The 16,206-nt window shown below is 41.8% G+C and overlaps 1 protein-coding gene across 4 annotated transcripts in view; it reads left to right on the top strand.

The window, feature by feature from the left end:
* Positions 1 to 16,206, top strand: part of PCNT (pericentrin) — a 273,910-nt gene that overhangs the window by 216,143 nt on the left and 41,561 nt on the right. For all 4 annotated transcript variants that reach the window (XM_073633695.1, XM_073633698.1, XM_073633694.1 and 1 more), the window contains 6 exons: positions 2,013 to 2,210; positions 6,033 to 6,197; positions 7,047 to 7,242; positions 7,634 to 7,856; positions 8,737 to 8,878; positions 12,720 to 13,436. In XM_073633695.1, the coding sequence (XP_073489796.1) occupies positions 2,013 to 2,210; positions 6,033 to 6,197; positions 7,047 to 7,242; positions 7,634 to 7,856; positions 8,737 to 8,878; positions 12,720 to 13,436 (1,641 nt within the window). The remainder of the gene's footprint in view (positions 1 to 2,012; positions 2,211 to 6,032; positions 6,198 to 7,046; positions 7,243 to 7,633; positions 7,857 to 8,736; positions 8,879 to 12,719; positions 13,437 to 16,206) is intronic.

Here is a 16,206-nt window from a genome sequence, read left to right as displayed (position 1 = left end):
ACACCGGAGCGGTTTTCAGGCGGTATTGCGCTAAAAATACCACCTGAAAACCGCCCCTAAACAGCCTCCGCTGTTTAGTGTGAAAGCCCGAGGGCTTTCACACTGAAGCGGTGCGCTCGCAGGACGGTAAAAAAAGTCCTGCGAGCCGCTTCTTTGGAGCGGGGAAGGAGCGGTGTATTCACCGCTCCTAAACCGCTCCTGCCCATTGAAATCAATGGGACAGCGCAGCTATACCGCGGCTATAGCCGCGATGTACGAGCGGATTTAACCCTTTTTCGGCCGCCAGCGGCCGAATACCGCTGCAAGAACGACGGTACAGCAGCGCTAAAAATAGCGCTGTTGTACCGCCGACGCCCCCACCGCCCCAGTGTGAAAGGGGCCTAACTGACACAATTTCCAGCTGCTTTTATCTCCTGTGTCGTTGAACTTGTCAGAAGTTATCATGCTGATAGCAGAGGAACGGAGCAGCAGAAAGACAAAGGACTTAGAGCTTTGGAGAGAGCTAATTAAACACTATAGTTATATGTGCCCAGGTCAAATTTCATGAATGGGGTTTACAACCATTTTAAGCTGCCTCTACCTCAATCTTCTTACCCTTTAAGTCCCCGGTTTTAGTTCCTGATTGCTTCTAAAACATTCCCAAACCCTTCCCAGTGCACCGTCACTTGCAGAAAGTCATGTATGCTGATTGAGGCTCACCCAGAGAAGTTGTTTTTGCCACTGAAATAGTTTACTTACCAGTACCCCTTAGAAAGGGTTAGCCTGTTGACCCAATTATTTCCTGTTGAATTTTCTCTCCATGTGAATAAGACCCTATCAGGCCTGCTCCTGGTCTTCAAAGGTGACACAGATCAGAGGTTGGAAACCCTTTTTAAGGCATTATTCTCTTTGGTGGGAGAGACTCTGCAGCCAGCACTGACTGCTGCAGGAGTGTGCCAATCCCTTAAGATCTGGATGAAGCAGATGCTCCATTCCAGAGAATCTTAACCAGAAGATCCTGATACCTAGTCTTCTCTTCACATGCTTACAAAGTTCTAAGTTGATGCAAACGAACATGCAAGATAATGGAACTGCAACCCACTCGTGCAATCGGGACCAGCAAGAGCTCTCGGTTTCCACTTACCATGCTTGCGGTCTCCACGCTGCAATACAAGAGTCCTTCCATGTAAATAGTCAGCAACCAAGTGAGGTTGAATAAAATGTCTCTTTATTTTGTCCTAGGAGTACACATGTTCCAAACAGAGCCAACACTAACATGTTTCAGCTTATCAAGACCTTACTCATAGATAAACTACTATTACTATGAGTAAGGCCTTGATAGGCCTATACGCGTTTGTGTTGGCTCTGTTTGGAACATGTGTAGTCCATGAATGAAAAAGACTTTATTTATCGTCATATGGTTGCCGACTATTTCTACATGGAACTACTAAGTTAATGAATTTGCCTCTTCTAACACCAGTTTCAGACGACATATCTTGTAGATGGCTTTGTGAAGGGGTCCCCACTTTTATGTGTGTGGGAATCTGGGCTTGTTGCTGTGTTTCCCACCCCTTAGATTCATTGCTTTGGGACATCCCATGTAGTAATAACTAAAAAATCCTCTGTGTCACGTGTTAAATGATTAAGAAATTTGGGATTTTTGATCTACCTATAAAATCCCTTATACCTAAATACCTCTCAGAGCACAAGGATTCCTCCCCTCTGGTTTGTGTTCCTTGTTGCTTGATCCAAATTTGAGGCTTAGCTGACCTGGGAGGGGGTTATGCCTGGGCAGGGACTCGTTCCTTTTTTTTTTTCTAGCCAGTGTCCATTCACCCAAAGGTCACTTCATAACCCATGTGGTAATGATGATGTAATCCAAAAAATATGATTTTACTGGTAAACCAAAAATCTAAATTTGAATTATGTCCTGCACACTGATACAGCATTGCATTGGTAAGTTGACTTTTTTTTTTTCTAGTTACAAATTAGTGGACTAACTTATTTACATACAATTTCCCTGTTTTTTTCAGAAAATGTTGAGTATGGTTCACGAGGAAAGCTGCAAGATTCTGGAACTGTCTGAACTTCCCGTTGCAAAGGTTCCCAGTCCAGAGAATACTGAGCTTCAGATTCAGAGAGATGCCTGGGTGAAAGAACGAGAGAATCTCCAAGATACCATCCAGTCTCTAAGCTCTGCCTTGGCACAGGCTGCAGGAGAAGGAAACAAGGTGCGTGTGTGTACACCTACACTTGTGGCTCTGACTGGAGTATGCATTGTAAAAGAACAATTATCTGCAACTGGAATTCAAACCTACTAAAAGTGTGCATCAAGGCAAATAGTTTTAGTTATTGGTGGAGCAGAGAAGGGGTTAGAAGCCTAAACTGGCTTTTATTTCTAGGACTCTTTAGAGAGTTGTGCCCCAACTTAATCAGGGTCTCAACGCTTTCACCTCACAACAAGTTGGGGAAAAGCTAAACAGGCACACGTACATTACAACAGGTTGGGGAGGAGTCTTCCGATCTTTGACAGTTCAGGAAACGTGGTCAAGAGAAGATGCCAAACTTCCCTTCAACATCTTTGCTGTCCCTCCAGCACAGTCACCCAATTTAGGTACAGTTGGACAATTCTACCACAGTGGCATACATCAACAATCAAGGAAGCACAAGGAGCCTGAATGCCTTGAAGGAAGCAAACCAGATACACCAGATACACTCATGTACATAAACTCACTGTCCAGAAATTTCTGTGGTCCACATCCCAGGAATGGACAATTGGCAAGCAGATTATTTCAGCCCTTAACCTCTTGGAACAAAGGGAATGGTTTCTTCATCCAGATGTTTTCAATTTTATATTTCAAAGATAGGGGCTCTGAATGCTGACATCCTAGGCTCCAGATACAGCAACAAAAACTACCTCTGGTTGTATCCACAACCAGGGCCTCTCTAGCTCTGGCCTCAGATGCCCTAGTTATTCCCTTATCTCAGTTCAAGCTAATCTATGCCTTCCCTTGACTGAGTATTCTGCCTGTAGTATTTTGCCGGTATTCTGTCTTCTACAGATTAGAGCAAGAGAGAGAGACTGTGATTCTATTGGCATCAAACTGACTGAGAAGAGCCTGGCACACAGACATACAGTGGTTGGAAATAATTATTTGATCCTCTGTAGATTTTGTGAGTTTGCCCACTTACAAAGAAATCAAGGGTCTAGATTTTTATCATAAGTGTATTTTAAATGATGGAGACAGAATATCAACCAAAAACCCAGAAAAAACACATGATACAAATGTTATAAATGGAGTTGCAGTCAGTGAGTAAAACAGTATATGATCCCTAAGCAAAACATGACTTCGTATTTGGTAGAGAAATCCTTGTTGGCAAGCACAGAGGTAGGATGTTTCTTGTAGTTGGTTACCAGGTTTGCACACATCTCAGGAGGCATTTTCGTCCACTTTTCCTTAGAGATCTTCTCTAAATCCTTAAGGTTTCTAGGCTGTTACTTGACAAGTCTAAGTTTTAGCTCCCTCCATTCATTTTCTATAGGATTAAGGTCTGGAGACTGGCTGGGTCACTCCATGACCTTAATGTGCTTCTTCTTTAGCCATTCCTTTGTTGCCTTGGCGTTATGTTTTGGGTCATCGTCATGCTGGAGGACCCATCTTCAGTGTTTTTGCTGAGGGAAGAAAGTTCTCATCCATGATTTTACAATACGCAGCCCGGTCCATTGGCCCCTCAGTGCGACAGTCGACCTGTATCTTTTTAGCAGAGAAATGGCCGCAAAGCATAATGTTTCCACCTCTGTGCCTGACTGTAGGGATGGTGTTCCTAGAGTCGGTCAGCATTTTTCTTCCTCCAAACACGGCGAGTCAAGTTAATGCCAAAGAGCTCAATTTTGGTCTCATCTGACCACAGCATTTTCTCCTAATCTTTCTCTAAATCATTTAGATGTTCATTGGCAAACTTCACATGGGCCTATACATGTAACGAGACCTTGCGGGCGCTGCAGGATTTCAATCCATGGCGGCGTATTGTGTTACCAATCGTTTGTTTGGTGACTGTGGTCCCAACTGCCTTGAGATCATTCACAAGCCCCTCCTGTGTAGTTCTGGGCTTTTTTTTCATGATCCTCTTTACCTCATGAGGCAAAATCTTGCATAGAGCTCCAGACCAAGGGCGATTGATGGTTATTTTGTATTTCTTCCATTTGCAAATAATTGCTCCAGCAGTTGTCTCCTTCTCACCAAGCTTCTTGCTGATGGTCTTGTAGCCCATTCCAGCCTTGTGCAGGTCTACAGTTTTGTCCCTGACGTTCCTTGACAGCTCTTTGGTCTTGTCCATGATAGTGAGGTTTGAATGGAAGAAAAAGATTCTGTGGACAGGTGTCTTTTATACACATGACAAGTTGTCATTGGGGGCACCTTCATAAATTGACAGGACTTGTATGTGTACCACATGAGCACATACTGTAGCCAGTCACAATTCTTGTTGGTTGGTATGGGATGAAATGCTTATTTTACTCACTGAACTGCAACTTAATTTCTAACATTTGTATCGTGTGTTTTTTTTCTTGATTTTTGGTTGATATTCTGTCTCTATCATTTAAAATACACTTATGATACAAATTATAGACCCTTCATTACTTTGTAAGTAGGTAAACTTACAAAATTTGCTTGGGATCAAATACAGTAATTATTTTCCCCATTGTACTTGGATTTCTTGCAGATGACTCTGGCCTCTTTTCTACAGGTTAGATCTGCTGTCTATTCCACCCTGCTTCAGTCTCTGGCTTTAATAGCATAGCTTTTGAAACCCAGGTCCTAAAGAACAGAAGGGTTTTCGGAATCTGTGATTCCTACTTTGCTAAAAGCAAGAAAAGCTAGTTCCAGGAAGAGTTATTATAGTTATTAGTACCTGGAAATCTTATTTCATGTGAGTGATCTTTTATGCACATTTTTGTGGTGTGAGTGCAGCCCTTTTAATCCCAGGGATTACTCTGTGCCTCGGATCCAGGCCTTCCTACAAACAGCTCTTGTTGAGTATGGTTCATGAGGAAAGCTGCAAGATTGTGAAACTGTCTGAACAGCCCGTTGCAAAGGTTCTCAGTCCAGAGAGTACAGAGCTTCAGATTCAGAGAGATGTCATCTACACAAGAAATGCATAAGTGATTTAGCAGATAACTTTACATCCAATCTTCATAAGAAAGTTAAACAAATTATACCAGAAAATCATTTGAGTTTAGGGAATACATTTCTCATTACAATGTTTTTTTATTAAATTTTTCAAAGTGACATACAAAATATGCATTCGTCTTTGTCGGTAAGAAAAATAGGTGAAAAAAACAGAAAAGGAGGGCACCAACCTAGTGCATTACCACTGATAAACTTTAATGCAGCATAAAAACAGCAAAAATTATACTCACAAACGAGCTTAGGCCAGGCACAATTAGAGAAAGAGAAGGGAAAAACAGGGATAATAGTTAAAAGAAGCAAGGAAAGGGGGAGAGGTGGGGTAAGAGATAGGGAAATGGATGCACTCCAGTCCCGAAGGGAGATCCTCTAGTACAGGTCAACTTAATACATAGTTGTAAGATATCTGATCCAGGGGTCCCATATTTTGTTGAACCAAGTGATCTTATCATTTAGAATTGCCGAAAGGCGGTCATTAACCATTATCCATGAGAGTTTAGCTTTCAGTAGGTAAAATGGGATCGAGGGGGACCTCAAAGATCTGGCTATAGAAATTCTTGCCACTACAAATATAAATGTTATAAGTCTCTGCATTGGTTTTGATGCCTTCTCCACTCGGTGTCCCTGCAGTGCGTGCAAAGGCGACTTAATGAGATTTACTTGAGTTAAGGAGTATATGAGATTGTACATACGTATTCAGAACCGCCTCACTTTCGGACATGTCCACCAAATATGGTACATGGTGCCATCCGGGAATACATTTCTAAATGCGGGAAGTACCTATACCGCAGACCTTTTTGTGTGTTTTCAATTGTTCATTCATTTTTTAAAATCGGCACATAACTACGTTTCTAAAATTTATTTTAGGAAAGTTCTACATCCGACTGGAGACGGGACTTATTACAAAGTGTTCAGGCTCTTTTGGAAAGTGAGAGAACATATCTACGTTTGGAACTTCAGTCACAGCTCCATCATGGCACCGGAGATAACAGTTCACTGTTAGAGAAAGTAGAACACCTAATTAAGGAGCAGGTGAGTCAGAATTTAAAAATACACATTCATTTGTAGAAAAGTTTTTCTTTTTCTAGATAACCGGCTGATAGTTTTACAGCATCCTGTTTGATGCATTCACATTGTACATACTATGCTGAAATCTTGAATACAATATTCTTAATTTCTGGTCAGGGGTTGTTAAATTCTTGTAGAAAACTGTTCACCCAGAGCCACTGAATTAAAGCACATCTGCTAAAAAGGCCATAAAATCTTTTTATTTTTTGGATTTGTGATCAAATTAATGTTAATAGAGTGTTTTTAAAGAAGGCAAAACTGTACAGAAGTTTAGAGTTTTAGTAGGTTTTTTTTCTTTTTCTTTTGAATCACCTTACTATATTTTACTGGCTATGCTGTAAAGTTGTCCTGCCTATCTAGTTTAGGCTCTGTTCACATATATGCAAATTGGATGTGTTTTGAACCGCATCCAATTCGCATGATGTGAATAAACTTCAATTTTGTAACAAAGCTGTTCACATACAGTATATGCGGCGCATCTGCAGTGCGGTTCAGGTGCAAATTCAAGACTCATTGCGTTCTATAGGAATGCATCTGAATCGCACACCTGTTCAGTTGTGTTCAGGATTCAGTTTAGCCTTTAAGAATGGATCGCTCTCCTACTACATGAATTCACACCCTTTGACTATGTATTGGCCAGCACCTAAATCGCAGCTGTGACAAAAATCGGGTCCTGAGCCTTGCAAATTTGCATCTGATCCATGGAACAAATGCTTTTTTTATTCGCTCTGAAAACAGACCTACAATTCGCACAGGACATACCTAATCGTAAGGACAACCCAGCCTAATAGTCATACATCTTCTGTCTTTTAGGAGGAACAGAAGCGCCTCGTCTTGGAACATGTCCTAGCTATGGACCGCAACAGCCTGTTATCTGAAATTCAGGATCTTCGTTCACAGTTAAGATTGGCACATCTTCAGAACCAAGAGAAACTACAACAACTACAAGATGCCCTCATCAGTGCTGAAGAAAAAGGGCACACTAAAGAACACCAACTGCGCAAGCAAGGTAGGTATATGGTCGTGAGGGGAAACGTAATACCCTCTGTTAGATGGCAAATAGTTTCTTAGGGGGTTTATATATTCATTGACAATTCTTGCACCTTCTTTGAGCGTTACTTTGCCCTATTTATATGAATAGTAAGGATTTATTGTAGTTGGAAAACCGGTGCACTAATGCAGAATTCATTCAGCCAGTGAGGAAACAGATGAGAACTAATGAAAGACCGTAGGGGCATTATTCTATTCTGACTTCTAATGCTTGTCTGACATAAGAACATGTCCTGGACCGCCAGGTGCTATAATGGTCTGGTCAGGGTCTGCACCAGGGCAAGTGTATCACAGGCCCAAACAAATGGCTGCTGTAAAAGATTTATTGAACTCTTTTGGCCCTCTTGCAGTGGAACTGTATGAATACAAATTGCAGCAAGAGGCTGCTATTGCTGAAGATTTAAAAGGCTCCTTATTGCGGGAACAAGAGAGGTCCACAGAGCAGCACAAGCGGTTACTCCAGGAACAGTCTACTGTATCTCAACTCCATTCTGAAGTAGAGGAACTGCAGCTGGAGCTTGAAAAGCTGAAAAGGCAACAGAAAGAAATGCAAATCGAAGCAACTAAACTGAGGTGTGATAAGTATTTTAAATACTACTCTTTAAAGTACTGTAGTTCTTGTATATGCATTCTCAAGCTGGGCATTATGCATTTCCTTAAGTATGAGCAGTCTGTATACAGTATCTCACAAAATGCATTTCTCACAAACTGCTGTATGGTCTTGGCCAGCTCAGTTTTATGGTCCTGGCAGTCTTCTTATAGCCTACGCCATCTTTATGCAGAGCAACAAATCTTTTTTTTCAGATCCTCAGTTCTTTGCCATGAGGTGCCATGTTGAACTTCCAGTGACCAGTATGCAAGAGTGATAACACCAAATTTTCCCCATTCACACCTGAGACCTTGTAACACTAACGAGTCACATGACATCGGGGAGGGCAATGGCTAATTGTTCCCAGTTTGGACATTTTCACTTAGGGGTGTACTCTCTTTTGTTGCCAACGGTTTAGATATTAATGGCTATGTGAGTTATTTTTGAGGGGACAGCAAATTTACACTTTTATACAAGCTGTACACTCACTACTTTACATTGTAGCAAAGTGTCATTTCTTCAGTGTTATCACATGAAAAGATATAATAAAATATTTACAAAAATGTGAGGTGTGTATTCACTTTTGTGAGATACTGTATAAGAAGCGGATATGGTTTTCTGACAAGTCTGGAATATTGACCTATATCAGTGAGCCTCTTCCAATTGTAATAACAAAACATTCATAAGGCCTATGTCAAGTTTTGCATGTGGGTCTTGTCACTTCATCACCATTTTACTACTTGTAATGAGATTTCATTTCTGCAGTTCACATGTGTGTTGTCCTTTCTTGAGATTAATTTTACATCTGTATTTTCTACATTTTCACATGAACAATGAGTTTGTTTTTTTTCTTTCAACACATAGGAATGAGCTGGAGAGTAAAGAGGAGGCCATGTCTGTTCTCATGCAAACGGTGCAGACTCAACGGGAGGTGGAAAGCCAAAGGTTTGAAGAAGAAAAGAATATCATTCAGCAAAAACTTGCACACAGGGAAAATTCTCTGCAGGTGAGACATTGAAAGTTGAAGCCTGGATTAATACATACAGTTGTGCTCATAAGTTTACTTACCCTGGCAGAATTTACGATTTCTTGGCCATTTTTCAGAGAATATGAATAACACGAAAACGTTTCTTTTCACTTGGCTAGTGTTTGGCTGAAGACATTTATTATCAATCAACTGTATTTACTCTTCCTAAATCATAATTACAACACAAACTACCCAAATGACCCTGATCAAAAGTTTACATACCCTAGTGATTTTGGCCTGATAACATGCACACAAGTTTACACAAAGGGGTTTGAATGGCTATTAAAGGTAACCATCCTCACCTGTGATCTGTTTGCTTGTAATTGGTGTGTGCGTGTCTAAAAGGTCAATGAATTTCTGGACTCCTGACAGACCCTTGCATCTTTCATCCAGTGCTGCACTGATGTTTCTGGATTCTGAGTCATTGGAAAAGTCAAAGCATCTGTGGGAAAAGGTAGTTGAACTGTATAAAACAGGAAAGTGATAAAAAGATATCCAAGGAATTGAGAATGCCAATCAGCAGTGTTCAAACTCAAGAAGTGGAAAACTAGGGGTTCTGTTGAAACCAAACCACGGTCAGGTAGACCAACTAAAACTTAAGCCACGACTGCCAGGAAAATAGTTCGAGATGCAAAGAAAAACCCACAAATAACTTCAGGTGAAATACAGGACTCTCTGAAAACATTGGTGTGGCTGTTTCAAGATGCACAATAAGTAGGCACTTGAAGAAAGATGGGCTGCATGGTCGAGTCCCCAGAAGAAAGCCATTACTACGCAAATGCCACAAAGTATCCTGCTAATAATATGCCACACAGCACAGAGACCAGCCTCAAACCTTCTGGCATAGTCATTTGGAGTGATGAGACCAAAATTGAGCTTTTTGGCCACAACCATAAACGCTACATTTGGAGAGGCGTCAACATCAGCCAGGAAGCTGCGCATGGGACATACTTGGACATTCCAACATGATAATGATCCAAAACACAAGGCCAAGTCGACCTGTCATTGAATACAGCAGAATAAAGTGAAGGTTCTGGAGTGGCTATCTCAGTCTCCTGACCTCAATACCATTAAGCCACTCTGGGGAGATCTCAAATGTGCAGTTCATGCAAGAAACCCCAAGAATTTACAGGAACTGGAGGCTTTTTGCCAAGAGGAATGGGCAGCTTTACCATCTGAGAAGATAAAGAGCCTCATCCACAAATACCACAAAAGACTTCAATCTGTCATTGATGTTAAAGGGGGCAATACACGGTATTAAGAACTGGAGTATGTAAACTTTTGATCAGGGTAATTTGGCTAGTTTCTGCTGTCATTATGATTTAAAAAGAGTAAACACAGTTGATAATGGCTTCAGCCAAACCCTAACCATGAGTGAAAGTTTTTGTTATCATTCATATTCTCTGAAAAATGGCCAGGAATCTTAATTCTGCCAGGATATGTAAACTTATGAGCACAACTGTATATGGTCTCCATGTGGATTAAATTGTATATAAAGTCAAAACAATTTTATATTGATTACAGGCAAATTCTTAAAGACCCTGGGTGTTATAGGCTAGTACCTTTTTTAGGTGATTGGACACCGACAAAGCTATTGAGGACGACCCCTGGGTGCCTCCTCCTCCACTCCATGGATCTTCAGTTTTTTGCTATTGTCATATGGTGATGGGCCTCTTCTCCTTTGCAGAGATATTGCTCTTAGCTTAACCACATCAATACTGGGCACTTTCTCCCCCTTCCTTCCCAGGCCAATTTTCAGCTTTCAGAGATTTTGCATTTTCAAGTTTAAACTATACCCCTGAAGGAGGATTACATTTTCACTCCGAAACGCATTGGGTACAGGAAACACTAGTCCGTTATATGTATTCTGATTTGTATGACAACACTGGAATGTTTATTCTTATGTCTTTGATAAAAAAAAATCCTGTTAAGTGTGTAATTGGTTCGCGTGATCACGGACAGATGTACGCAAATGATCATGTACAGATGTGCGCAGGTGATCACGGACATATGTGTGCAGATAATCATTGGGACATGTGATTTTACTGGGACATATGTGGGGGACAGGTGTTTTTACTGTGGGGGACATGTGTTTTGGGGACATTGTGTTTTACACTGTGTGTTACTATGCTGGTGATCAGTGTGTAAAAAGCTGTAAAAAACAGCTCATACACTGATCACCAGCCGACTGCAGCGATCCGCTCTCCTCTCCTCACCAAATAATGTTATTAGGAGAGGAGAGCAGATCGCCTAGCAACCGGCTCTCTGTTTACATCACATGATGGCTGTGATTAGACACGGCCGTCATGTGATCAGGAGGGCCAATCACAGAGCCCACCTGCTGATCTGAGATGCGCCATGTCCGGGTGACACGAGCGCATCAGGATCGCGCCGCTGCGCGGGCCCGATCCCCCTCCTTCTGAGGGACGTTCCTGAACATCCACTCAGAAGGAGTGAGTGCCCACCCGCCCGTACATATGCAGTGGCTGGGTGGGAAGTGGTTAAAGAATATGTAAACCCAACATTTCATATTTTTGATATTTGTCTGCTGTTTCATGTACTTGTAAGAAAAAGCATCCTGTTCTTTGTATTGCTTCCTTTGTGTGAGTGGTGATCCTGACAGTCACTCTGTTTTCCTATTAAAAACTGACCACACAAGCCAGATAAGGACCCATTACAGTGTTCATCATATAGGACCATCTCTTTGTTAAATATGGACTTCAAAATACTGACCAAACTGTTAGCTACTAGACTGATGTTGGTCCTGCATCATGTTATGTCCCAAGACCAAACAGGTTTTATGCCCAAAAAGGCCACGGATATTAACTTGCGCAGGGTTTTCACCCACACTCAGTTGGGCCCAGATATTTCCAGCGGTGGAATACTGGTCTTTCTAGATCTGGAAAAAGCCTTTGATTCTGTGGATTGGAATTACATGAGGGTGGTATTGAAGGTATTTGGATTCGGTCCTAGGTTTCGGAAGTGGATCGACATTCTACATCATTGCCCCACAGCAGCCATAAAGTTAAACAATATGTTATCCGAATTTTTTCCAATATATAGGGGCACTCGCCAAGGATGCCCTTTATCCCCGGGTCTTTTCTCCATCATGATCGAGCCCTTGGCGGCGGCCTTGCGAGCCTCTGAGGAGATACAAGGGATAACGGTGGGTAGCCTTAATGGCACTATATGCGGATGATATGGTTCTTTTTTTGCGAGACTCCAAGAATTCCCTGTCGGCAGCTTTAGACATCCTAAATTCCTTTGCTCGCTTTTCGGGTCTGAAAGTCAACTGGGGGAAATTCCAGATTTCTATCACTCAGGACGCCATCCCCCAGATGTGAGATTCCCACAGATATCTGGGGTTACATATCTCCAACTCCGTATCAGACTTTATTGCTTTGAAGGTCGATCCACTTTTGACTAAACTAAAATCCAGGCTACAGGCATGGCAGAATTTACCTTTGACACTCATAGGTAGGGTGAACTTCATGAAAATGAAATTTTTGCCTCTGTTTTTGTATATATTTCGGAATTCCCCTGTTTGGATTCTGAGATATATGTTCAAAAGAATAGATCAGCTCATATCGACTTTCCTGTGGCAGGGGCGACACCCCGCATTAAACTTTGGGTGCTACAACTGCCGTGGAAACAAGGGGGATTGGCGGTCCCAGACTTTCACAGATATTTCTTAGCGGGTCAGCTAGTAGTCGTACATAGGTGGTTTGTTATGCCTGAGGATGACACTGCTAACACACTGGAGGCAGCGGTTGTTGGTTCTTATGAGGCACTGAAACATCTCTCCTTTACTACTTTTTAGGAATCATTTTTGTCACTGGAAGAGCAAAAAAAGCTTAACGCCAAGATTTCTGCAGCTTTGTTTCAAGAACAGACTTGCACTAGTAATCTCAGGAAAGAACTTGAAATAGAGCAGTCTCGCTGTAAGGCTCTTCTTGCTCAGGAGCACAAGAAACTGTCTGAGATGCAGACTGAACTGGAGAAGGAAAAGCAGTATTCATTCAGTTTGTCAAGTGCCTTGACCCTTGAGCGGAATGTTGTGGAGCAACTTAGACAACAGCAAAGCCAAGAGTTTTGCAGACAGGAGGAAGAGAGGCACCAAGAACGCAAAATAGTGGTAACATTACAAAATCAATTGGAAGAGGAAAGACACTCTGCTAGAGACCTTGCTGCCATGATAGAAAAGACACAGAAACAAGCTGTTGATGCAAAACGTCAGCTAGAATCTGAAGTTCAAGCCTGTCATGAAGAAATGCTCAAAGAGCGGGAGGCAGCAGTTAAACTGCGTGCACATTTAGAGGCCTTGCAAAGTAAAAAACAACAACTAGACAGTATGATCGAGCAGCAGAAAGAGCGAGAATTTCGTCTGCAGGAAGAACGAGATCGGTATCAAGCTCAGTTACTGACCTTTCAGGAGGAGGAAAGAGTTTGGGCAAAAGAGCGTGAAAAAGAAATGACTAGATCAAAGCAGATGGAAGTTACTCGAACACGAGAAGAAGAGCAGGAGAGGCGGATAATGGTAAGAACTGAAGACTACAAATGTGGTTCAGGGAAATGACACCAAATGTTGTCCTACAGACAATTTTTTAGGCCAAAATTCAGTAGCTATGACTCTAAGTCTAAAAAAAAAAAAAATCAGTTAACCACAAAAGTGTTACTGATCCAAGCGCTCAAATGGACCAATAGTTTAAATGCACACCAGCAGCTATTATAAATAAAATCAATCAAAAAAATATGCTAATAAAACAAAACAGTCATTTCAACATTAACAGCAACAAAAGTGCAATGAAGAATAAGTCACATATATATATATATATATATATATATATATATATATATATATATATATATATACATATATATATATACATATATACATATACATATATACATATATATATATATATATATATATATATATATATATATATATATATATATATATATATATATAAAATGAGAGAGAGAATATATATGAATGAATATAGAAGATGTGCTCCGTAACCGGGACTCGGTTTTTCATCTGGATACCCCATCACCTCGTGCATAAAAAAATCCCCGTTGGTAATGCATTCACCAGACATTGGTATAAAACAGGCCTTGTATCTCCATACACTATGAGATCTGATCAGATCTTCCAAAACAATGTAAATAGACTAGACACTGAAACCTGTCGCCACCTCATCTTTGGACCTGGCTCCTATCTCCGGATAGATCACTTTCTCAAAGATGCAAAGAAAAAAGGGGGAGCTAGCATAGTGTAATACTGATTCTTTAATCAAAAACTCACACACACGGTAATAACTGCTTACATGGTAACAAAAGTGAAATGGCATATAGAAAGCGCTCCAAGGAAATACGATAGGGCGTCACTACACGGCTCCCTCGTCTGTCAGTCACAGCGCTAGTCAAGCCCGGGTTCCATTGCAGCCGTACACCAACTCAGGAGGCGGTGAGAAGTGACTTGCGCTGTACTGCAGACGCTTTCTATATGCTATTTTACTTTTGTTACCATGTAAGCAGTTATTACAGTGTGTGTGAGTTTTTAATTAAATGAACAGTATTACGCTATGCCAGCTCCCCTTTTTTCTTTGCCTCTATGAACTACTGTTTGAGAAAGTGATCTATCCGGGGATAGGAGCCAGGTCAAAAGATGAGGTGGTGACAGGCTTCAGTGTCTAGTCTATTTACATCGTTTTGGAAGGTCTGATCAGATCTCATAGTGTATGGAGATACAAGGCCTGTTTTACACCGATGTCTGGTGAGTGCATTACCAACAGGGATTTTTTGTGCATGAGGTGTTGGTGATGGTATCCAAATGAAAAACCGAGTCCCGGTTACGGAGCACATCTTCTATTATCATTTTTTATTTATTTTGAATTTGGACTCCCTCTATATTTTCCGTAGTGGATTGATCCTTCAAAAGAACTTTTTTCTTCATTGCACCTTTAGCGCTGTTAACCGGTTCCCGACCGGCGCACGCTGATGTACGTCGGCAGAATGGCACGGCTGGGCAAATAGGCAGACCTGCATGTCCCTTTAAATTTGCCGTCGTGCCATCGCGCGCCGGCCAGGACCTCCGTAAGTCGGGTCGCGGTTTCGCAGACTCAAATGCAGTGGGGTTACCCGTGATCGCCTCATGGAGAGGAAGAACGGGGAGATGCTAATGTAAAAAAGCATCTCCCCATTCTGCCTAGTGACAGTGTCACTGATCTCTGCTCCCTGTGATCGGGAACAGAGATCAGTGGCGTCACACGTAGCCATGCCCCCCCCCCCCAGTTAGAATCACTCCCCAGGACTTAACCCTTACACTGCCGCCTAGTGGTTAACCCCTTCACTGCCAGTGTCATTTACACAGGAATCGGTGCATTTGTATAATGTCGCAGTCACGATAAAAATCACTGATTGTCGCCATTACTATTATAACTTTTGCACAAACCAATCAAACGCTTATTGCTAATTTTTTTTTACCAAAAATATGTAGAAGAATACGCATCGGCCTAAACTGAGGAAAAAAATGTATTTTTTATAAATTTTTGGGGGATATTTATTATAGCAAAATGTAAAAAATAATGCGTTTTTTTCAAAATTGTCGCTTTTTTTGTTTATAGCGCAAAAAATAAAAACCACAGGGGTGATCAAATACCACCAAAAGAATGCTCTATTTGTGGGGAAAAAAGGATGTCAATTTTGTTTGGGAGCCACGTCGCATGACCGCGCAGTTGTCAGTTAAAGGGACGCAGTGCCGAATCGCAAAAAGTGCTCTGGTCTTTGGCCAGTAAAATGGTCCGGGGCTTAAAGTGGGGTTCCACCCAAAAAACAAAAATACCTGAAAAAATTCTAAAAAAAGAAAAAAACATTTGGATATTTTTTTTTTTTTTCACTTACCTCTAAATGCCTGTTGCTAGGTAGTCCCTCGTAGTCTGCCTGTTCCTTTGCCTGGGCTGGTGACATCACTTCCCCCCAGGCACAGGAAGGGCTCCGCTCTGCTCCCTCCCTCCTGTCAATCATCTGGGACCCATTACAGGTCCCAGGTGATTGAGCGGCCAATCACGGGGCGCGGCGCCGCTCGCGCATGCGCAGTGGGTGCCAGGCTGTGAAGCCACAGCCCGGCGCCCACAGTTGAAATGCCGACGAGCGGGGCTTCGATCCCCCCGCATCGCTGGACCCAGGGACAGGTGAGTGCCCAATTAAAAGTCAGCAGCTGCAGTATTTGTAGCTGCTGACTTTTAATTTTTTTTTTTTTTGACGGCCCCCCTGGGTGGAACTCCTCTTTAAGTGGTTAATGT

This window comes from Aquarana catesbeiana, linkage group LG06, assembly GCF_042186555.1.
Source record: "Aquarana catesbeiana isolate 2022-GZ linkage group LG06, ASM4218655v1, whole genome shotgun sequence".
NCBI lineage: Eukaryota > Metazoa > Chordata > Amphibia > Anura > Ranidae > Aquarana > Aquarana catesbeiana.
The sequence above is the reverse complement of the archived record's forward strand: the minus strand, read 5'-3'. Positions and strand labels throughout refer to the sequence as shown.